This window comes from Dermochelys coriacea, chromosome 2, assembly GCF_009764565.3.
Source record: "Dermochelys coriacea isolate rDerCor1 chromosome 2, rDerCor1.pri.v4, whole genome shotgun sequence".
In the NCBI taxonomy this organism is placed as follows: domain Eukaryota; kingdom Metazoa; phylum Chordata; order Testudines; family Dermochelyidae; genus Dermochelys; species Dermochelys coriacea.
In genome coordinates this window covers 121,319,526-121,343,791 of record NC_050069.1, presented here as the reverse complement: position 1 = coordinate 121,343,791, position 24,266 = coordinate 121,319,526, and the positions used below count along the sequence as shown (strand labels likewise).

General features: G+C 41.4%; 1 protein-coding gene across 1 annotated transcript in view; it reads left to right on the top strand.

The window, feature by feature from the left end:
* Nucleotides 1-1,232: 1,232 nt before the first annotated feature.
* Nucleotides 1,233-24,266, top strand: part of BPHL (biphenyl hydrolase like) — a 31,640-nt gene continuing 8,606 nt past the window's right edge. The window contains exons 1-6 of the mRNA XM_038389258.2: nucleotides 1,233-1,401; nucleotides 8,735-8,838; nucleotides 11,445-11,611; nucleotides 18,604-18,757; nucleotides 20,156-20,287; nucleotides 23,696-23,819. Of these exons, the coding sequence (XP_038245186.1) occupies nucleotides 1,274-1,401; nucleotides 8,735-8,838; nucleotides 11,445-11,611; nucleotides 18,604-18,757; nucleotides 20,156-20,287; nucleotides 23,696-23,819 (809 nt within the window). The 5' untranslated portion in view covers nucleotides 1,233-1,273. The remainder of the gene's footprint in view (nucleotides 1,402-8,734; nucleotides 8,839-11,444; nucleotides 11,612-18,603; nucleotides 18,758-20,155; nucleotides 20,288-23,695; nucleotides 23,820-24,266) is intronic.

Here is a 24,266-nt window from a genome sequence, read left to right as displayed (position 1 = left end):
AAAAATTCACTGAGACAAGTAAGGAAGCCAACCTAAGTCCCAGTGTGGACAGTGCTAGGCTGATGGAAGAATTCTTCCATCAACCTAGCTACCGCCTCTCAGAGATGTGGATTTACTGCAACAACGAAAGAACCCCTTCCCTCTCAGTAGTAAGCACCACACTACAGTGGTGCAGCTACAGCACTGGAACTGTGACGCTATAGTGACTGTAGTGTAGACATACCTGCAGCGTCTATGCTAGGAGACTATGGTGCCATAGCTATGCAGGCATAGGCTCAATAGTGCAGACGTAGCTCTACAGTGAGAATTTACATTGAATAGCAATGTCTCTCAAGGGTGTGAAACATCCACATCCCTGAGATTTAGCTATGCCAAGCACCTAACCTCCGGTGTAGCCAGTGATAGATAGGTCAATGGAATTTCTTCTGTTGACCTAGCTACCACCTCGCAGAGAGGTGGATTACCTGTGCACATGGGAGAACCCCGCCTGTTGGCATAGGTAGTGTCTACACTGAAGCACTGTCAGTGCAGCCATACCTAAGTATCTCCATGCACAGATGGCTCAATTTAACTAAATTGGTTTTAAAAAAAATCACATCTCAAGGTAAACCACTGCAACTTTGTGTGTGGCACGGGCCTCACTCCCCTTGGGGAGGGCCACCTTGGTGTAAAGTGACCAGATGTTCTGATTTTATAGGGACAATCCCGATATTCGTGGCTTTTTCTTATATAGATGCCTATTACTTCCCACCCTGTCCCGATTTTTCACCCTACCTTGCTGTGGCTGTCTGGTGACACAGACCACCCATCCCCGTGGTGTGAGTGACATGGGCACAGCACCATGCGATGGGCCCCAAAGCCATCACCGGAGGGTGAGCTGTTAGGTGTGGGGCAGTGGCCCCCAGGGCCATACACTCATTCCACCAATGGGCAGGGGCGCCAAGTCACCAGCACTGGGCCTTCCCAAGGGCAGCCCCTCCAGCTGCACCCGCGTGGCGCTGTGGCCCGTGCCCCAGGGCGCAAGGCCACTCACTCAGCTTTGCCCGTGCCCCAGGGCGCAAGGCCACTCACTCAGCTTCGGGGCCCCCGTTCTGCAGGAGGAGCGGGCACACCAGGGGGAGGGAGCGGGGGAGCAGCTCCTGCACCAGGGCTCCCCCTAGGGGCCCGCCCAGCCTCGCCGCACTGCCAGCAGCCCGGGTCCGCTCTGTTCCCGCAGGCCTCGCTCAGCCACCGCCCGAAAGAGCGGCGCCCGAGGCGGCTGCGGGGAGCGGGAATGGCTCGGCCGGGCGCTGGCGGGGCGCTGCTGCGGATTCTCCTCTCCCGGCTCCCGCCGGCCGCGCGGCAGGCGGCGCCGCTCGGGCTCCGGGGACCTGCTGCTGCCGCCACCGCCGCCTCCTACGGGTAAAGTCAGCCCCGGCCGGACCGCGGCGCTGCCAGCGCGGAGCCGCCCCCGCCTCCCAGGGCGTCTCAGCCCCCTGCTGCTGCTGCTGGGGAGCCTTGGGGCGGCAGGGGGTTGTGCAGGGGGGAGGGTGGTGTTTTGAGGAAGGGGTGGTGTAGTGCTTTGGGGAAAGCTGGGGGGGATCGGGCTGGGGCGGGGGGTATTTGGGGGTTGGGCTTTGGCAGTAGGCTATGTAGGGATATGGGGGGGGGTCGCTTCATTTCCTTAGCTTTCTTTTCTGGTGTAAAGAGCTGTCACTAGTGTCCACCCCCACTCCCACCCTCCTCTTTTTGAGCTCTGGGCTGAGTCCCTGTCCCGTCCGTCCCCCCGCCATAGGTGCCAGGCTGCACCCCTAGCCCCTCTACTAGGGGCCTGGTGGCCTCCTGGAAGCAGCTAGGGTTGCTAAGGGATGTGCTAGGGAAGAGAGACTGAGAAAGGAAAAGGGAAGGCTGGCAGCTGAATTTAAAAGCTGCCCTGCAAATCCATTCTTCATGCCACAGTCCTTTGCCCCAGCCAAAGCCCAGTTTGGATTTGTGGTGTAGCTGTAACTGAAGTGTCGGTCCCTTGTCCTTCACAAATTGCATCCCATTTCTGCAAAACACAATGCTGTAGCATGATTTGTGGATACAGTACAAATGTGGTTTCAGCCTATGGAGGGTGCAAGGCTGAGCCAGGCTTTAGGGGGGAAGAAAACTACTGTGCTAGAAGTAGATGCACCAGACAGGCTGCTAGGCACTCCTGATTGAATGTAATTCCCAGTTCAGGACTATGGGCCTGTAGCCTTTGGCCATCTCTACATTACAGGTAGGAAATGTTTTTAAACATTGTTTTAAAAACAAGTTTTCTGTATACATATATGTTTGTGTTGAGTGGTGTGAAATGAGGCATACGTTCTTTAAAACAGGTTTCAGACGCTGTTCACATCTTGTTCCAATGCCCTGTTTATGCTGACCAACATAACCAGGCAGAAAATTGATGACTCGGCCTCCACAAGTTATGGTAGATGGAGTCAAGGGGGTAAAATCTGTATTAGCATGATTCTAGCATAATTTCTGACCAGCATGGACTGAAATTTTATTTTTCTGAGAATTATGTTGTACAGACTTCCCCTCTCTATAGTATAGTCATAAAAGATACTTCGCAGACCATACATTGCTGATTGCAGTTTCTTCATCCAGTGTGCTGGAACCCTCCTAGTGACATTTCTGTCCCATTTAACACACACACGGCAAATAGTTTCCATTTCATTATCAAGCTACCATGGCTTTAGGGGGCACTGATCTATCTGATCTTGTGTAGACTGTCAGCTCTTCCAAAACAAAAGACCTTTGTACCTGTCAAAATCAAGGAGGAAGATACAAGGAGCAGAGAATCTCTTAGATGCGTAGACGGGACAAACAAAACTGCAAATTTTATCTTGTAAGTCATAAAAGACGTGCAAGGGCTTGTTGTTTGGCAAAGGCAATAATATTGCTCTTATTTTTACATGCTTCAATAACATTTTTATACTATGCTTAATGTTTTTTGGCAAACCGGTAACACTCTGAGTGTTACCTATTCTAAGTAGGGAGTGAAATGGAGTACCTCAGGCATGCTGAAAAAAATAGAGTGGTTAATTTTTTAAGATTAGCATTTTGATTTGCTGATTCTACAGTCTTTTCCGCAACTGGTTACATATTAACTTCACAGTAATGTGATGATTTGCTGAGTTTGTGGTGCAGCCCCTCACTTGGTCATCATCCAGATAAAAAGGTCTCTATATATTGGCTATGAAATTCCAACAGTGCCTTTTTATATGGCTCAAGAGCAAGTGTGAGGCAGCACCACACATTCAGCAGAAGGTCACTTCACGTGCAGTTAATAACTGGTCAGAGGGAAAGGCTACAGAATGTGTAAGTGCAACATGAAAAAGGAAAGCAGTATAGTTTTCCCCCAGAGGTCTGTAAAAACACCACTTCATTGCCCACTTAAAAAAAGGCAACAGGAGGGTAGTGATTGTATTTTGTCAGTAAAGATAGACAGGTTTTTGCGATTTTTAAAATGGTTTCAAGCAATGGGATATTAAATGTTCCTAGAAGGATTAGTTAAAATTGAGTTGAGGTGCTCATTTACCATGGTGAAGGATATAGTCAAATAACCTTCATGGAATGACATTTTTTAAATCAAAAGACAAGTGCTGTGTTTTACTATTTTTTTTTAATATAGCTGTGCTCTCTGTTAAGTGTTGTTCAAAAAGTGGGCTAAGGATGTGCCATACTTCTTACCCTAAGCTCAGACATTTAGCTGCATCATATTTGGTTATGAAACTTGGTTTATATGCATAGATATTTACAGTAGGGTTGGTACAAAAAAGCTTGGTTGATCAGTTTTAATAGTCAAATTAATTTGTTAAAACGAATCCCCATAACAGATAGTTAAAATTCATTAAGTTATAAATGGCATAATGACTCTTCCAGTCTGAGCCATAGTCATGAAAACCAGTTCTGGACTTGCATCCCAATCTTCAAAGGATCTGTGTAGATGGATCATATAGATCTAATTGCAGGATCAGATCCTTAGTTTGGTAAGTGCCATTACCAACTACAGTATTGTGTTACATAAACACTTAGTTTATGTACTGTCTGGGCCTTCTTGTGAACAAAGGGCTGCAATTTAATTCCCACTACCATAAATTAGGAATAGGAATCCGTACAGCCATTGTTTGTTCATTTTGGGTTGCTTTATGAAAAATGATTTAAAGTAAAAGTAATTCAGTCCTGAATGTAAACTATCTGGCAGGGGTTATGTAAGCCACTTACCTCTGTGTTTAGCACAGAGGTAAGCATAATGTCAAAGCTTAATAAATAACAGAACAATCTCACTAAATCATGAAGTTTTTTTGTGAGTGGCATAGAAAGAAAGTTTCTCTCAACCTTAATGCTTTAAAGTAACATTCCTACAAAAAAGCAAATAAAACTTTCATTGGCTTCAATGGGGCGAAGATTTCACCTATGATATTTAAGGCAGGTAAAGTAGTAAAATGAATAAAGGTTAACCATTATGTGTTTTTTGTTTTTTAAAGTGAGATAAGTTAGTCAGAAGAGAACTGCAACTATTAGGGTATAAATTAATTGGAAGACAAAATGCAAACTCATATGTCTGTTTTTGAATGAGGTAAGTGTGTAATACAGAGCTATGCCAGAAGACAAGAACCATACAGTGAAATCATAGAACAGTGTTGTATTTAAATATCATTAACAACACCAAAGTACAACATTCTGTAATGAAAACAAAGTGTAGAAAAACATTAGTTTCACTGATGTTTCATATTTGGTGCAGTTGAAAGGGATGGTATTAAACTGAGATTTAGAAATTGGTCTTTTATCCTCTTGAGCAAGACATGACTTATTGCCAAAAACCCAAAGCCTTTTAATATTATTTAAAATTCCAGTTGCCAGGACTATTCTCGCAGCTCATTTTAATGATATCAATTGACATCATTTCACAGAGGATAAAATATGGAATTACAATAATGACTCACTTCAGTCAACTGTCCTTTCCTACTTAGGTTAATACCTCATGTCTGATCTATCACTATCTCTAAAGCGCTTTCTCAGTCATCCACATGGTGACTATGTTAAAATTGCCCTTTGTTCAAATTTAACTAGTTGAATGAATGGTTGAAGTGATGTTCTTGCTTTTGATGGTGTTCGTCCTTTTATGGACACAGTTAGAAACATTGTAGACTGCATCCTTGGCAAGTGACAGACCATCCCTATATGCTAAATGGAGTAGGTTCCAGACCAGATAGAGGTTATTGAAGGTGGTCTGGCCTGGGACTCTGGTTAGGGTGGATCATAAAATACTTTTGAAAAGCAGATTTTTTATAGGAATTGGCTTTTGGAATTCCCCAGTTTGCACCAAATGGCAGGTATTTTCAAAAAACATTTCCTGATGAAGATCCACCTCAGACTTTACAACAATGTTATGGTGTAAATATACTCAGTATTCTTTTTAAATAACAAAGTGCAAATGGACTAATAGAAGTTTGTTTGCCTAATAGTGTTATCTCCCTCCTTGATTATGGCTTAGAAAAAACATTTTTGCTTAAATGGGAAAATGAATAAATATCTCAGTCTCTCATCCCATCTCTTTGCAAACACCCTGTGCCCTCTCCTCACCTTCCAGTACACAGTATTAATGCCAGGTTAAAGTGCAGACTTTTTGAGAGATTATTGGCAGCCTGCCCTTGGATCCAAATATTCCTGTGTGCAGTACAGATCTGATGCTATCATACCGTAACGTACAATTACAACTTTACATGTATTAACTAATAGAAGTACAATTAAAGTAAATCTCATGGGCTATGGAGCACTGGGAGGCTCATGGAGAAAAAGCAAGTAGGAGGGTAGAGCATCTATGTATTTCATACATGTCACCGAGGAAGCTGTCCTTGTAGTTTGGGGTGACTATTCCGTTGGCCTGGAACAGGAATTACACGGGTGGAAAGAGGGCTCAGAAGTTTAGAGCCAACACTCATACTGGTCAGAAAAGTACTTAAATAAATATTTAAGCCCCTGGAGTCAATGGGACTTACACATATGCTTAAAGTTAAGCGTGTGTATAAGTGCTTTCCTGAATAGGGATGAATTTAAAGACATGCTTGAATGCTTTCCTAAAAAAAGCACTTTTGCTAGTAACAAGTGCTCCCTTGACTGGCCAGGATTGAGAGTAATAGCATAGAGTAGAGAGTAGAACTGTGTCTTCACTGCAAAATAAAAGGTGTGATATTACATGGAGCTAGCTAACTTGAATTAGCTTTCTAGATGTGAAATCCTAGTAGAGACATGGAACAGGTAAGTGTTACCTTGATGAGGCTAGTTGAGATAAAAGACTACCTGTGCCTTGTCTCCACTAGGATTTCACATTGACATCGCTAATCTGGGTTAGCTCTCTCAATGTAAAAACACACCTTTTTCTACAGTGAAGATATAACCTGGAAGGGTAAAGCTCATCTGTGCAGAGCTTTCTCAGGGACTGGTCCGATACTGTGCAAAGAACTTCCACAGGAACTAAGCACCGTCATAAACCTCATCACCTTCCTCTCCAAGTGCAAGGTGCACCTCTTTGGTCTTGCCTTCTCCAAACGCAACATATAGTGATACAATAATGAAAAAGAAAATCAACTACCTTGCACACACAATTCTCCCCCTGAGGAGAGGATGGGGGGGAGAGAGAAAAAAAACAAGTGGCTAATATTACTCATGCCACTTAATGTACTACTATAAGGAGCTCAGGTACTACAGTGATGAGAGCTGCATAAGAACCTAGAGAGAGTAGAATAGAAGAAAACTCCCACACTTGCATATTTGAGTTCTCATGTGGGTGGAATACAAGTTTACATAAAAGTAATCAAGTTATCTTGCCTCTTTAGTGGGAAATAGGTTTGTACTTCATTTCCTCAATATCCAGTAAGATTTTTGCTATTCAGAGCAGAAAAATGACTCAAAATGGCACTAATTCTTCCTTTCTCTGCTCCAGCCACTTGAAACAGACAGGCTTCAGCAGTCAGTTGAAAGACTCAAGGGGAAAAAAATAATCACTTTTCTGGATAAGTCAAATTCTACTGCACCATGTTCCTGTGTTCATGGATTACACTTTGGAAACATTTAGGATCTAAAACCAACTAATATTCCAAGTAGTAATATATATTAAAAATCTAATTAATTTATATTTCCATAAATATGTAGCGGGTTAGCAAAGACCTAACAGTCAATGTAACAATGATCCCTCTAAGAATTATCTGATGATGGTATCAGAATTCCCAACTATATAAATACAAGTATCTTCATGCTTTAGAATTTTTCTTTACCGTTAATTTTCCTATGCTTGTGACTGACTTGTGTGTAATCTTGAAGGCTTACTTTGCTGCTACTTCCTGTTGGAACGTTTTACACTGTAATGTATTTTTCTAATTGAACAATACTCTCTGCTCAGATTACATTGAATTGAATTGTATGATGTGATTCCCCCTGCCCCCAGCTGTAGGTTTTTTCATTACACAACTTGTGAATCATAAGTAACCATACACCACATTCTGTTATGTAGCAGCAGAGGATGAGGTTCAGTGCAACAGCAGCAGCCGTTTGGAAGCAGTTCAGCAATACAGTGATATTTCCTTTTAATGTTTGTTTCTTTATTTTTAACACACTTCTGTAGGCACTTTAAGCTGTAGTTAGACTGATTGTTTCTTAAAATCTCCTATTATTGTGCTACTGTCAGTATCACGTGACATACCGAAGCCACCAAAGTTTAACAAAAGTTTATGATACAGTAGTTTAAAAAAATTCCAGCATTAAAGGCTACACAGGAACCAGACAAGTGGAGGTGTTACCTTCTTGCACTTAGGGAGATAATGTATTCCTATCCCTAGGATGCTGGTTTACCTATACTGGCCAGTTCCTAGGAGGTGCAAAGCCAAGGCTCTCTGCCTAATCTCTAGGCTCACCTGCTCAAGGGGCAAGGCAGGGTGGTAAAAAGGAATGCAGTGTCCCTTTAACCTGCATGTCTGGACTCAGGTAGTGTGGTCAGGGCAGCAAGGGGATTGCCTTATTTCCCATTTGCTTCCCTATGTGGATGTGCACAAACTAGACCTAACCATTTTTCTGCTTTTATTCCTACTGTATCTGTCACTTCATTTGGGTACTGTATAGAATGAAGTGCTGAAAAGTGATATACCAAGGATTTTAACAAAATTCCAATAACTTTAGTAATATGCTACACACCTCCAATAGCCAGGCTAAGAGAGTCATTCAGAACTTAGAATTTACCTCTTTTCTTTTTTGGATCTCCCAATGTTCCATCTTGCCACAGAGTACTGGCTCCTGCTCCAAGCATTGTCCTGTCATCCTCTGTGCTGGGGAGGGTACACAGTATTACTTCTGAGGTTTTTGGGGGGTGGGAGGAGGTGTTCAATAAGAGGTTTCTTTTTATAATGTTATGCAGGTTTGCAACATTTTGTTTTATTCCAAAAGATACACATTGTTTTAAAAGACACTTTGCTGAACCACACAGTATTATAAAGTAAAAGTGTCACATGCCTGACTTCCTATGTAGTCTGCCTGTTTTCCTGTAGCACTCCGTTTGATTCTCACACACACACACACACACACACACACACACACACACACGGGCAAATAGAACCCTTTAAATATGACTGTGCTGTCAGTGTCTAGCATTAGTAATTACTGTATAGTCCATTGAATGACTGCACTGTAATGAGATATTAGCATGTTGAATAATTTTCTTTTCTTCTAGTACTTCAATAACATCTGCTAAAATTAAAGTGAATGGAGTACCCCTGCATTATCAACAGACAGGACAAGGGGATCATGCAGTTCTGCTGCTTCCTGGGATGTTAGGTCAGGAGCTTTTGTCATATTACGATTTGATATCAGTACTTTTTTTTTCTTTATTTTTCTAAAGCTATTTTGTACTCTTTTTGTAAGATCTTTTTCAGCAACTTTTTACTTTTTTTATGCATTACTTTTTAAAAACTAGAATTTGGTATATGTAATAGAGTTAGGAAAAATCAGTTATTTTAAACATTTACCAATTTTACAAACTCATTTAGAACACCAGAGACCTTCTAAATGCAAACATTCTAGGCCTGAATCTCCATTGCCTTGCACTTTCTGTAGACACAGCAGCACAAAGTGGATGTAAAATGCTACCATTCTGATTTAGTAATGTTGTACATCCATTTTTCACAGGTGCAAGTGACTATGCAAGCTACAAACAATGGCGAGTCAGCTCCATTGTTTTATATTTTAGTATATAAGGACTGAATGAATGATCATCTCTAAAAAGAGTATAAGTTCCTTCCAATTCCAGCTATAATAATGAACAACATTGATGGCAGCGTTTACATCTTGTTTAAACAAGAGCTTTCTCATGAAGGGGAAAAATAGCAGAGATGATATTGTTTTGTTTTTTAGTGTATGTTCAACTTTTGGTTATTCAGTTTCATAATGCATCAGTTATATTGGATTCTCAGCTGCTTTTGGAGACTGAGTGTGCCAGTGGCCAGGAATGTCTAACTAGTGGTTGCATCCTCTCTTTTTGGATACTGACCTTGCCACAGTAATTGCTACCTTTGTCATTTCCAGAGTGAGTCACTATGAGGCAGCACTCAGAAAATACATACAGTTGATGCAGAATGCAGCTGCTCATTTGCTTAGTGCCACTTCTTGCCAAGAAGTCATTAGATCTACCCAGGTGCTCAAAATTATGCGTATGCATAAGTAGGTTGCTGGCTCAGGGCCATAGATTATTGAGATATGCAAAGTGGGATGCAGTTTTTCTTTTTGACACAAATATTTTGTTATAAAATACTTTAAAAATACATACATTTGGAAGACATTTCTGAAGAGATGGTGGCAAAAAAAATAGGAAGAAAAGGGAATATCTAATTCTAATGGTGTCTGAGAAATAATTCTTAAATTGTACATTATTGATATTCATCCTGTTTCTGAGAGAAGTCAAGAAAGGCCCATTTATGAATTCAAAATTGATTTTTTGTAATATATACATTGTTTTATTTTGAAATGTACACTGCTATAGTTTAATTACCACCATTAAAACACTAGTTGCCAGATTTTGTTGTCTTACCTATTTTAAATGTCTTTGGGCTGAAGCTTGGTGTATAATGTGTTAGTACAGGCATGTTTTAACGTTTAGTAAAAAAATAAATGACTATTTTTGGTGTCATTTTATAAAATGTTAAATAATTTGTAGCATATTAGAGACATGGATTTTGTGTTATACATGGTTATAAGCAATCTATTGACCCACGGAGTCAATTAATTAATAGTTGTTTTAATAAGTGGTTAATCATTTATCCTTTTATAGACTAGTCATAAGGTGCCCTTAAAAATAAAGTAACCCACTTTTTAATGGTATCAAGCACTTGGATCACTGTATCACAGCACTATCTACTAATAAAATTAGTAGCTGATTTATAATACCAGCTCAGGGTCCAATGCTTCTCCATCTAGCCTGGTATTCTGCTTCTGGCTGTGGCCATTAAACATTATTTCAAGGGAAGAAAACTCATCCCTTAATATAATCAGCTAATTGCACCATGCTGTAGATGATGGAGGTATTGGGATTCTTTTTCAGAGCCCATGTGCTCCCATAAACTTCCACTGGTTTTGTCATGTCTCCAGTTACTATTACTGATGTAAAAAAAGGAATTTGGGGTATTCTAATTGGAATGTTAAAAGTATTTTAACAGCCCCTTTTAAATTCAAGAAGAAGTTTAGAGCCACTATGGGATGAGATTTTGATTTCCATTCTTTCAATATGTTATACTAGGGCTAAATAAGTTTGATCACAAAACTGCTATCTCAAACCTTGTGTTCATAGAGATTATAGTCCAATAGAATCCTCTATACTCAGACAGCCGAACTGATTTCCTGACACCCCACCAAATTTTAAAAATGTCTGAAAATATAAGTCTGAAAAATATTGCCAAATCAAGCCCTTCTTAGATCCTACAGTAGTGGGTGCTACAGAAAACTCTAAAAATGGGTATATTACCTGCTTAACCAACACTTACCTATTGATACCACTAGAAGAAAACATCTTCATTCAGCAAAATTTTTATTCATACTGTTGCGATTAAGCGGTGGTCATGGTCCATACCATTTATCTAAATCGCTTCACTGGTAGGTGTCCCAACTAAGTGAATTTATGAAGTTCTATTGATTAGGCAAGATTGCATACTTTTTAGTAGTAATTTCCTTTAAATGTATTAGAATACTACTAAAGGGTTTTTAATGCACAACTGATCCTCTGCAAGTTGCAATTCCTAGTTACAATAAGGCTGAGAAAGGTACCTCATGCTTGTGGATTGGTCTCAACTTTCACATTATTTTAAGGTAGGGGTCCCCTCACCTCCATCTGTAGTATGTATAGGGTAGTTGTATAATGTGGTGATTAATTCATCAGGACATAATGTTTTTAGGGAGTAGTCAAACTGATTTTGGACCACAGCTCAAATCTATGAACAAGCAGCTGTTCACAATAGTTGCCTGGGATCCTCGGGGCTATGGACATTCCATCCCTCCACCTCGAGATTTTCCTCCAGATTTCTTTGAAAGGGATGCAAGAGATGCTGTTGATCTGATGCAGGTAAATCTGTTCTGAGATAAAGTCTGGTTTTCCTTAATGGTGGTGGGGAGGGGTGAAGTCAAGGATTATATGTTTTACAGTAGTAATTGCTGATATTAAATTATGCAAAAGTGCTTAAAATGGATGGAGATATTCTGCTTCCATCTCCCTTTTATCACACAGATGATTTAGCCATGGAATTAATTATGTAAGGAAGCAGCACGTTCTAATTCCAGAATATTTTGTCCGAGGATGTTTGTGACTTTATAGTTGAATGAAGTCCAGGAAAACTATATATTAAAAACAAGATCTACACTTAATGATTGTAGCTGACAGGGTCTCTAGTGGGTGATAGGTTCTTGCAAAATGTCTTATCTACGAGGTTTAACATCTGATCCCTGCAAACTAAACTGACATTTCCATTGTAAGGTCTATTCCAGAAATAGTTAGAATGGAGAGTCAGAGGCTTCCTAAATCCACACCAAATATAATTTACACACATTGTGAGTACAAAGAACATGATTCATGTCTGTCATTGTTTTTCCTGCTTTTTAAGCCTGATTTGTAGAATCAAAAAGTGAAAAATATGTTGTGCCGTTGTTTTGTTAATGTTTGTGCCAAATTAAAATTAAAGGAAAGCGTGACAATAAAATATTAACTACCATATTGGCAACTTGTAGATGGAATTCCTTATGTTAAACTACACAGAATCTTTGGCCATGTTAAGAATCCTGACAATGCAATATGTTCCAGAAATATCAGATAGGGTTTGGACAGCGAAGCCAGTTATTTCTTTTAACAGCAGCAACTTTGCAGACCCATGGGAAATTGAAAATGCAGCCTTCTTAAAGTACGCTGCATAAGGAGATTAGTTGAACCAAAATAAGTCTGACAGGAAACACAGGAGAAATGTTTTTCCCGAGTCATGAAATCTAGTTGCCCCTTGATTTACAGTATATGCAGACTAACGTACAAAGCCAAAGATAACGTACACTCTGGCTAACCAGAACAAAAATGCTATCATGAGCAGGTGATGGGCTTCCAAATGTGAAAGGTTGGAACTCCTTTTACCTGCTTCTCTTCAAACGGTTAATGAATGCATGACGGAAAAAAATATGCTGTCCTCAAAAGGAGTACACAATCAGATGCTTTGTAGTCAATTGGGTAGAATGCAGGGGAGCATCCCATTCACATTTAATCAGTGCTAAAGTTAAAAGTATAACTGACTAGATTTTTTGACAACAGAAAACTGTGTAGCATATCTTCCGCTTTTGAAGATTTGTATGTTTATAAGTACATATATTAAAGGATTATTGAAATCTCTCTTATGAATAGGCTTGGAAGGATTAGGGTTGTTTTTTTTATGGAATGTCAAACATTGATTTCACTTTATACAAACTGATGAAAAAAATTATTTCAATCAACAGAAATTTACAGATAGGCAAAGAAAAAAATGCTGCTTGAGAACTTGTTAGAGTTTTAATTCAGGCTGTTTCCTTTGTATATTTTGACATGTGATGTTGACAATTTGTGTTTTAATGGCTATAAAGCTTTATCTTTTTGAATATCAACAACCATGGTCATTAAATAATTGTCCAACGCCCCCGCCGCATAATTTCCCACAACTGAAAATTTAAGTTGATAAAAATTAAAAAATGCTTAAAACAAATATTATCCATTGAAATTATTTTAAAAAAAAACAACAAATTCTGCCAAGCCTACTTATGAAGCATGGATTAACTTGTTTATATATTCTCACAAATACTGTATGATAGTACAGTAGCTAAAGACTCAGCCCTAGTAATGAAGATTAGGATTTCCAGAATAAGTGTGTCCACACAAGGAATCATAAGGATATCGGTTTAAATTCTCATCTTAGCTTATACCAGTATAACTTTCCTGTGTGGACAAGCCCTCAGACCTATTGGCTTTCTACAGACTCGTATTGACTACACTACAAATCCTTTGCCACATAGTGGTTTAGCTATTCTGATGAGCCCCCTTGTGGAGTTCTGCTGGCATAGCTACACCATCTCCCCAAATGACATTAGCTGTGCCAACAGAAGCACTCTTCTGCCAGTGTAGTTGTGTCCAGCCTGGGGGTTTTGCAGGCATAGCTTTGTTAGCTAGCATCTGTGTCTGTTAGACTTGGTTCATATTTTTTGAAATTTTCTTCCCAACTCACTGCTATAAGCTTTTCTTAATAAAATGAAAGCTGAGATTCTGAAGAACAAGATAACAGTGCAAGACAGAAAGAAAAGGAGTACTTGTGGCACCTTAGAGACTAACAAATTTATTAGAGCATAAGCTTTCATGAGCTACAGCTCACTTCATCGGATGCATTTGTACACGAAAGCTTATGCTCTAATAAATTTGTTAGTCTCTAAGGTGCCACAAGTACTCCTTTTCTTTTTGCGAATACAGACTAACACGGCTGCTACTCTGAAACCTGTCACAGTGCAAGACAGGTGTCAGTACTTTATATCACCATCTACCATCTGAATTAAATCCCTTTTTGAAATAAAAACCTCTTTATAACTACTAGCAGAATTTAATATGGGAAAAGAACATTTTAAGCCTGCTTCACTGCACCCTGCTCTGATGCCTACCACTACATCCAGCAATGACCAATAAGCACATTAGCATTGCTTCTAAAATTTTCAGCAATGAGATAGTTAATATTGATATTTAAAACCTTCTGATACTTCCATTTTAACATCCCATTGAGCCAAAAGGTATCAGTTCACATGTCTCTGAATTATTGTTTCAGGCTGACTGCAGACTCAGGCAGACATCACTTGTGTTGATTTACATTTGACTCAAATGAAAGCTTATGTTATACAGCAACTTAAAAACAATCTGCAATTGCATCAGACCGTACATGGCCACACTACATATGGGGCCCTGGACGGAGGTAATTTCAAGTGAAATGCTGTCATACTACAGGACCGGAGCCAGCACAAGATAGCCCACAGAAACAGGAAGCCATAACTGGCTCCCTGGTTGTCACCACTACCCTCTTCCTGCTGTTAGTGGATCTTGGTGCAGCAGAGAATGTGACCTAGTATCTGCCAAGTTCTAGGGGGAAGTAGTACATAGGATGAATTAACGTCTTTGTGGGCTACAATCTTGCTTCCTTAGGGGAAAGCAATCATTTCAACATAAACATTTTTAATTGAAACTCATCATGAAGCAGTATTTAAAGTGTACGGTTATAACCAAGAACAGTTTTCAAATTTCAGATCAAGTTTTCTAAGTGGCTTCAATCCAGCTTCACATTTAACAGGCCAAAACCACGCCTCTAAGCACAAAAAAAGGTGGATATGTACCAATTGCTTAGATCAGGGGTCGGCAACCTTTCAGAAGTGGTGTGCTAAGTCTTCATTTATTCACTTTAATTTAAGGTTTTGCATGCCAGTAATATGTTCTAACATTTTTTTAGAAGGCGTCTCTCTATAGGTTATATATTATATAACTAAACTATTGTCATATGTAAAGTAAACAAGGTTTTCAAAATGTTTAAGAAGCTTCATTTAAAATTAAATTAAAATGCTGATCTTACGCCGCAGGCCTGCTCAGCCCGCTGCCAGCCTGGGGTTCCATTCACCTAGGCTGGCAGCAGGCTGAGCGAGACCTGCGGCCGGAACCCCGGCTGGCAAGGGGCTGGCAGCCAGAACCCCAGACCGGCAGTGGGCTGATTGGGGCCGACGGCCGGGACCCCCAGACCAGCAGTGGCCACTCAGCCCACTGCCGGTCTGGGGTTCCATCCGATGGCTCCTGCCAGCCAGCATCCCGGCTGCCAGTCCCGCTCAGCCCACTGCCAGTCTGGAATCCAGGCCCTGCCCACATAGAGTGGGTACCTACCTTCTCCCTGGTTCTAGCCCATTCTCTTCCTCTCTGCACTGAGCTGAGGGTCGGAGTGCACTGAGCACAGAGCTGGGGGTGAAAGAGCAGGCTGGGGGTTGGGGTGTAGGGTCTGGCCAGGAGCTAGAATGAGGGAGGGGGCTCAGGGTTGGGGCAGGAGGTTTGGGTGTAGAGTGCTTTCCTGGGCAGCTCCCATTTGGTGTGAGGGTGCAGGTGGGAATGGGGTGGGGGGGTGCAAGAGCTCCTGTTTGGTGCTCAGGGTGGGGGTGGGAATGTGGGAGGTGCAAGAGTCAGGGTATGGGGGGGCCAGGGGTTGTGGGAAGATGCAGGGGTCAGGGCAGGAGGCTGGGTGTGTGATGGCGGAGCAGGGGTCAGCCCAGGAGGCTGGGTGTGTGATGGCGGAGCAAGGGTCAGGGCAGAGGGCTGGGAGTGTGGGCTAGGGTTGTGGGGGTACTCCCAGCCCCCGGCCCAGCGGCTCATGGCAGGGGGCTGGAGGGGATATGTCCTGATTCCAGCCCCCTTCCCCACCTCTTCTCCGTCTCCTCCCCAGAGCAGCGAGCGCGCTGTGGCTCCGCTTCTCCCCCTCCCGCACAAGGGCCATCAGTTGATTGGAGGCAGGGCGGGAGAGGAGGAGGGGCAGGAACCCAGCATGCCAGGGGAAGACGTGGGGGAGGGGGGAGCTTGCCTGCCCTGCAGCTGCAGCTGCAGACCAAGCTTCTTCACCCTGCCCCCACGGGGGGCAGAGAAGAGTGGGCCGGGGCAGGCAGGATTTTGAATGGCACATGGCTGCCTGCTGGGGTCTCAGCTGCCGGCCCCGCTCAGCCTGCTGCCGGCCTGAGTTCGACAGCGGGCTGAGCGGGGCTGGTGGCTGGGACCCGGCAGGCAGCAGCATGCCATTAAAAATCGGTTCATGTGCCGTCTTTGGCACGCATGCCGTAGGGTTGCTAACCCCTGGCTTAGATATTGAAGTACTCAGATTTTGGGTGCACACAATTGCAGGAACAAATTTAGTGGTTACTTTTAAAAACTTGCACTCTCTAAGCCTAGTTTTGAGTGGTGAAATGCACCCACAGCTACTTACATTGACTCTAGCTGATATTCTGAGTGCTCAGCACCTCATAAAATCAGGCCCTAGCTGTTTCAAGTTGGGCACTCAAAATTTGAAGCACTCTAAATTAGTGGTTGTTTTAAAAAGTTCAGCCAGTTTAGGTAGCTCTCACACACGTACACTCTCTAAAACCCACAATAGATATTTAACAAGTGTCAGCAAACCAGCTCTTGTTTTCCAGGTTTTATTAACCTTTATTTTTTCTAAGACTCTTTAGTAACTGCTTCTCAGGCTTATCTATACTTAAAATGCTACGGCAGGGGTCATGCGTGCCAAAGGTGGCACGCGAGCCAATTTTTACTGGCACGCTGCTGCCAGCCAGGGTCCCCGCCGCCGACCCTGCTCAGCCTGCTGCCAGCCTAGGTGAACAGAACCCCCGGCCAGCAGCGGGCTGAGCGGGGCTGGCATCCAGGACCCCGGATGGCAGGAACCGCTGGACGGAATCCCAGACCGGCAGCAGGCTGAACCACTCAGCCTGCCACCGGTCTGGGGCTCTGTCCGCCGGCCCCACTCAGCCCGCTGACAGTCTGGAGTTCCAGCTGCCGGCGTCTTGCCAGCTGGGGTCTCAGTCGCCAGCCCCACTCAGCCCGCTGCTGGCCTGAGTGAACGGAACCCTTGGCTGGCAGCAGGCCGGTGGAACCCCAGATCGGCAGCGGGTGAGCCGCTGACAGTCTGGGGTTCCAGCCACCAGCCCCTTGCCAGCTGGGGTCCTGGCCATCTGCCCCGCTCAGCCTGCTGCCGGCCTGGGATACCAGCCGCTGGCCCCACTCACCTCATTGCTGGTCTGGGGTTCCAGCTGCCCGGCCCCCTGCCAGCTGGGGTCTGGGCTCCAGCCCTGCTCAGCCCTCCTGCTGGCTTGGAGTACCGGCAGCCAGCCCAGGGCTCTGCTCCTGGTCTGGGTCCAGCACTCTGCAGCCCTTATCAAAAATTACACTACAATTAGATTAAAAACTTGAAAATTTACAAACTTTGTATATCACAATAATCATTAAAAAATGTATAATGTTAAGAAATACATAGGTTTGATGAAACAAAGTAGTTGTACTTATGTCCTGTGCTTAATTTGTGTTTTCGATGATTTACCTTCTAAAAAAAAAATCTCGCATGTCTTGCACTCCCAGAAAGGGCATCTCGCATCCGCAGGGGATGCGTGCACCCCAGGTTAAGAACCACTGCACTAAACTGATAAGATCTGCATTTTAATTTAATTTTAAATGAAGCTTCTTAAACATTTTAAAAACCTTGTTTACTTTACATACAACTATAGTTTAGTTATATAATATAGACTTAGAGAGAGAGACAGTCTAAAAATGCTAAAATATATTACCGGCACGCAAAACCTTAAATTAGAGTGAATAAATGAAGACTCGGAACACCACTTCTGAAAGGTTGCCAATCCCTGTGCTACAGTCTAGACGCTACCTATGCCAACAGAAGGGGTTCTCCCACTGGTATTGGTAATCCACCTCCCCGAGAAGCGGGTAGCTAAATTGTTCTTCCTTCTGTCTACTGCTGTCTAAACTGGGGGTTAGTTCAGAACAGGTACATCTCTCAGGCATGTGGATTTTTCACACCCGAGAGATTACTTTACCGATGTAAAATCTTAGTGTAGACCAGGGCACAGTCTCATCTAAGATAGTCACCCACTGCCATACAGGTTCTTCAAATCTACAGGAAGGCAATCCAAGAATCTCTAGCAGTATCACACTCACTTTTACTTAAAATAGGGTTTTTTCAATTGCTGCCTGTTTTAATGTAAAATCTACTGTCAATGTAATTTAGTCTTTACTCCATTAAATAGCCCAAACCATAGTGGGGGAAAAATATTATTTCTAGATATTTGAACTTGTCCTTAAGTCTTCCACCATTCAGCAAAGGAGTCTGTATTTCCATTTTAGTTGTGTGTGTTAATTGTAATTTAACTAAATTTGAGATTTTGGTTGAAGTTATTATTTTTCAAGAAACAGTTGACTGCAGGTAGATACAACTGTTTATAGTGAAGGCCAGTGATTTTTACTGTGATTTTGTCACACGAATCAAGGCATTGAAGTTTAAGAAGTTCTCTTTGCTGGGATGGAGTGATGGTGGGATTACAGCTCTCATAGCAGCTGCAAAATATCCAACCCTTATCCATAAATTAGTTGTTTGGGGAGCAAACGCCATTGTTACTCAGGAGGATCTGAAGCTTTACAATGGTAAGTATTAATTATGTGACTGGAGACATGTCTGATGGCAAATAACTTAGTTTCTTCTTTTGTATCTTTGTATTGATCTTTGTATTAATTGAAAATAATTACAAACACGTAACAAGTTAAAGGAAATAACATCACAAAATTCCCTATTTTAGCAAATACAGGAATAGATTAAAAATCTTAGTGACACAAACCCTCCTCCCCCAAACCACCATAGGTGCAATAAAACAGAAGGAAAAACGTTCCTTTGGAACAAGAGGAAAACTTTTTTAAAATATGTAATATCTAGTATTCTAGCATATAATGAGCAAGAGGCTTTCCCCTCCTGGGGTCAGAATACACAAACAGAAAATAATGATAAATAAAATTCATTTGTGTGCAGGAAAAAATGAATCACCCATGTTTCCTTTCCCACTTTAGCTCCCTTGAAATTCTTTGTTCTATTGACAAAAAAAAAGCTTTATAAAGTAAAGAGACCCTGGATTTCTGATTTCTGGCTAACTGCAACTTTTCCAGCAAAACAAAACCTGAAAAACCTAAAGAAAGAAACTTAGCATGCAGAAAAAAAATCTGATGTCAGTGACATGAGAAATATCTGGGAAAATTATTTCTTCTAGAAATTGCATATTGCTATTTATTGAAAATTATTTGTAATTTGCTTTGTATCTAAATTTGATGCTGTATGGTAGTTGTCACTCTTGGGGACATTTGCTTCATGGGCATTATTGACAGCTGGAGAAAGACAAAATTTCTAAACCTGGCAAACAGATGAATAAAGTAGAATTCCAGATTATTTGTACAGCTTTGAGTAACATGCAGTGAGTCAGCAGGACTCCACTGAGTAGGCAGATCCTGGTTTCCTCTAAGAATGTGGCAAATGTACTATGATATCAGCATGCTGGAATGCCTTAGTAAAGACTTCCTGACATTGAACACTGGTGAATAATCCAGGTGCCAGCTTCCATCCAGAGGCCAGAGCAGAAAGCTGTCCTAGAACAGGGCATTTATACCCTACCTGTTTTCTATAAAAATAGATACAATTTGAACTTTGACTCCAGATAAACACTTCTCCCTCACCCCATCAAAGAGACTGTACATACTTTGGGGTCTCATCCTGCAAGCGCACCTCCCTCCCTCCCACTGCAGGCAGAGAGCATATTTGTCCACCCCTTGCAAACACAGTAGCAACAATTTGCAACTTGAACTCAGAAAGGACTCTGATACAGACACTGAAATTAATTTATTTTTTCCCCCTTCCACAGATTGTTTTTAAAAAAAAACTGACAGAATTTTGCATCTGAAATGTACATTTGTAATTGGCTCTTAAAATGCACACGTGTTTATGTGAATGCTGTTTGATTATTGAAAAGGGTCTAAATCATTCAATGCCATTTTACATAGCTATCCGAGATGTTTCAAAATGGAGTGAAAAGATCAGGAAACCAATGGAAGAAGTGTATGGACATGAATATTTTGCAAAAACTTGTGAGGCCTGGGTGGATGGAATCTCTCAGTTTGCTGACAAGCCAGATGGTAAGATTCCTGCAACTGCAGCAGCAGAAAAGTTGCAGCTAAAAATCTCTCAGCATTGCTCTTAGCAGCCAGCAGAGGAAGAACTAGATTCATAACACCGCACAGTGTTATGAACCAGTTGACTCGCGCTCATGAATACAGCAGACACTTCACAGCATCTAAGTGATGAACAGGAAGAAAGAGCTTTTGGAAATCATTAGCTGACACTTTTCTCTGCCTTTGCTTTGCCACAAGCCTAGGTTACTAAAATATCATTTTTAAATAGATGTAGTTGGAGAGTTTCTTCTCGGGTTCCTTTTCAATTCTCTTTCAATGAGGTAATATTTTCCACTCAAGAGAGATGACATAGCCCAAAGAGCATTTGTTTTATGGTTTCTACAGGTAGCAGCAGGTATTGAAAGCAGGGGAGGGAAGGTTGGTTTTCAAAGATTTGTAGTTCAGATTTAACAAAGCATATTTAAAATAATGCAGCCAAAGATAAAGCATCTAAAATAAGTCAGTTACAATTCAGGAACAACTATGTTATTTTTAAGCTTGACTCTTAAAAATCTTTGAGAATAAACTCTTGCTACAGACTTTGCAAATAAGATTGACCCTAAATGCTAAACAGCAATTTTCTGTTTTAATTCATAGCAAATTTGCTTTTGCTGAATGCAAACAATATATACAGTACATATGGTGCACACAAGGCAAAGAGCCCAAGATTCCCTTATGTACATTTTCCTTTAGTCCTTAAAACCAAAATAGTAAATAGCTGACAATGGTTCTGAATAGACAGTAGGCATCAAATAACTGCAAGGAAAGTGTTTTCTTACATTTTACTTCTTCAAATCCAGAGACAGACTTGTAAGAGAGATGCCAGTCAGCTGGTACCATAATTTCTCCCAGTAGGGAGGCATCTTAACGAGTTGTATTCCAGTTCTTTTGTCTTTTTTTTTTTTTTTTTAAATAGCACCCCCTTAGATAGAGGTAAATACAAGTCTGGGGTATATATGCAGTGAAACCTTGACTGACAGCCATCTGCAAGCAGTAGTCACATCCTTTAGTGGCCACAATTTTCAACATCTGTGAAATTAAGTGTCCCTGGAAAAAGACCACCTGGAAACTTTTAACAACTAGCTGACTTGCCCAGGTGCTGTAACTGGACCCAGCACTGGAAGGTGCTGAGCATTCTCATCTCCCTCTGCAGTCAGCAATAGTTGGCAGCACTCAGCCGTCAGCATCTTGCACCATCTGATCCAGTGTAAACTAGGTCATCTGTGAAAGGCAGTTAGTTACTTTTGTACTGAGAGCCAGTTATGCATCAAGGTACCAGTGGATAAAATCAAGAAAAGGGACAAATAAAAGCACTAGATTTTCTTTCATTCAAACTGGAATTAATCATCCATGAACATGATTTAAGTAGAATAGCAAAAATTTGTGCTCAAACACAGCCTGTTTAAAATTTCTCAAGACTATTTGTCATGAATAGGCAGGAAAGCTGATGGTGCAAGCAACTCTAAAAAAATAAATTATAAACTCACTGAGGATGGTGATATTTAATGAGATGCTGCATGAGTGGCTTAAAACTGAAAAACTGAAGAAGTTTCCTGCAAAGCATACCAACTGTGCTAAGGAAGGAAGTACAATCTGGTGATTAAAGCAGAGGACGGTTGTGTCTATTTCCTGACTGTATAACCTTGGGCAAGCGACTGCACCTTTCTGTACTTGCTGTTCTGAAGCTTAAACAACATTGAAAAGGTGCTTTAAGATCCTTGGATGAAAAGTACCAAGTGAAAATGATTACTGGGCAATAATTGAAAAAATAAGGTAATGAGTGAGGTGGAGGCAGTATTATTTAAAACTAGCAACAAGTGACTTGAGAGCTTGGACAACATGAATATATACACTTGAACTGGGTTCTAAGGCTGCCGATATCTGTGAGGAAAGCCTTGTAAATTGAAAGCAAAAATTGTTTGAGAATGTCTGGAATATCAAATGAAAGTTTTTCCCCTCCTTGATTTACCCACAAACTCACTCGTGAAAGCAGGATCAAAGCCAAGAATGGAAAGCTAGCCAAAAAGAGTGCATAAATTGTATTGCTGTGTGGCCGTATAATGGAGATGTGTGGAAAAGGGAAGCAGAATGCACATTTTCATGTTTACATTAAATGAAAGAACAGGAAAAAACCTTTGATTGGTTTGGTTAATTCTATATTAGGTGGACACCTATTACAAAGAGAAATGTCCATTATGAGCAGATATTACTGTATATTTATATATTAATTTTTATACCGTAGGTTTAAAAAAATTGTCAGGTAACCTGCAGCTTGATAACCTAGAATAACCAACAGTAGCATAAACATGAAATGGCATAGACCTCAGAGACTGAAGAGATGAATTATAGCCAAGCAATCCATGCATTGTCTAGTTATGTGCAGTTAGAATGTTTAGAAAAGTGGGTGCCACAAATATTTCATGCACGGGCTTTGCTATGTATTGATGGATCACTAGTCAACAGCTCATCACACAGAAGTAGAAATATATTATGTATTTCAGGAGAGGAAGAGGAATTATTTAAGCTCAGTACCAATGTGGACACAAGAACCAATGAATATAAATTGGCCACCAGGAAGTTTAGACTTGAAATTAGATGAAGGTTTCTAACCATCAGAGGAGTGAAGTTTTGGAATAGCCTTCCAAGGGAAGCAGTGGGGGGCAAAAGATCTATGTGGCTTTAAGATTAAACTGGATAAGTTTATGGAGGAGATGGTATGATGGGATAATGTGATTTTGGTAATTAATTGATCTTTAAATATTCAGGGTAAATAGGCCTAATCCCCTGAGATGGGATATTAGATGGATGGGATCTGAGTTATCCAGAAAAGAATTTTCTGTAGTATCTGGCTGGTGAATCTTGCCCATATGCTCAGGGTTTAGCTGATTGCCATATTTGGGATTGGGAAGGAATTTTCCTCCAGGGCAGATTGGAAGAGGCCCTGGAGGTTTTTCGCCTTCCTCTGTAGCATGGGGCATGGGTCACTTGAGGGAGGATTCTCTGTTCCTTGAAGTCTTTAAACCATGATTTGAGGACTTCTATAACTCAGACATAGGTGAGGTTTTTTGCAGGAGTGGGTGGGTGAGATTCTGTGGCCTGCGTTGTGCAGGAGGTCAGACTAGATGATCAGAATGGTCCCTTCTGACCTTAGTATCTATGAATCTTTGGGGAAAGAGGTTTTTGTACTGATGCTAGGCAGCATACGTTTGGCACTTGCTTATTATCCCTCTGTGGCAGGGTGACTACATTGTACATGCCAATGGGTACTAGTGATAAGAGCTACAATAGAAGTTCCTAGTTTCTAACAGTTTTTTCAGGTTTAAACTTTCATATTTTAAAATAAAGAGCATAACCTTAACCTATGTTTTTCAGGTAACATTTGTCAACATTTACTGCCTCACATAAAGTGTCCAACATTTATAATACATGGTGGAAAAGACCCTTTGGTACCACAGTTTCACGCGGACTATCTTCACAAGCACATCAAAGGGTCACGGTGAGTCATGCCTTCAGCTGCACAGTTTTGAAGCACCTTTTGGGAAGGGAAGAAGTGAACACACAATATGGAAATGGAAAATCTTTAGGCAGAATTTCTCAGACACTTATGGAGTTGTTTGTAAGCATCCCCAGAATGGTACATTGAGAGCAGTGCAGACTATCCTTTTTACATTTATAGTACTGTTTTAAAAAGGAGTAAGGAGCTAAAAGGATTAAAAGCTGGCTAACTGGTAGGTCTCAAAATGTCTGAGAATGGGGAATCATCATCGAGCAGATGCATTTCGCGTGCATCCCACAGGGATTGGTTCTTGCCCCTATGCTATGAACATTTTTATCAATAACCTGGAAGAGAACAAAATCACTACTGATAAAGTTTGCAGGTGACAAGGATTTGGGGAGTGGTAAATAATGAAGAGGGACGGGTCACTGATTAGAGCAGGGTGGG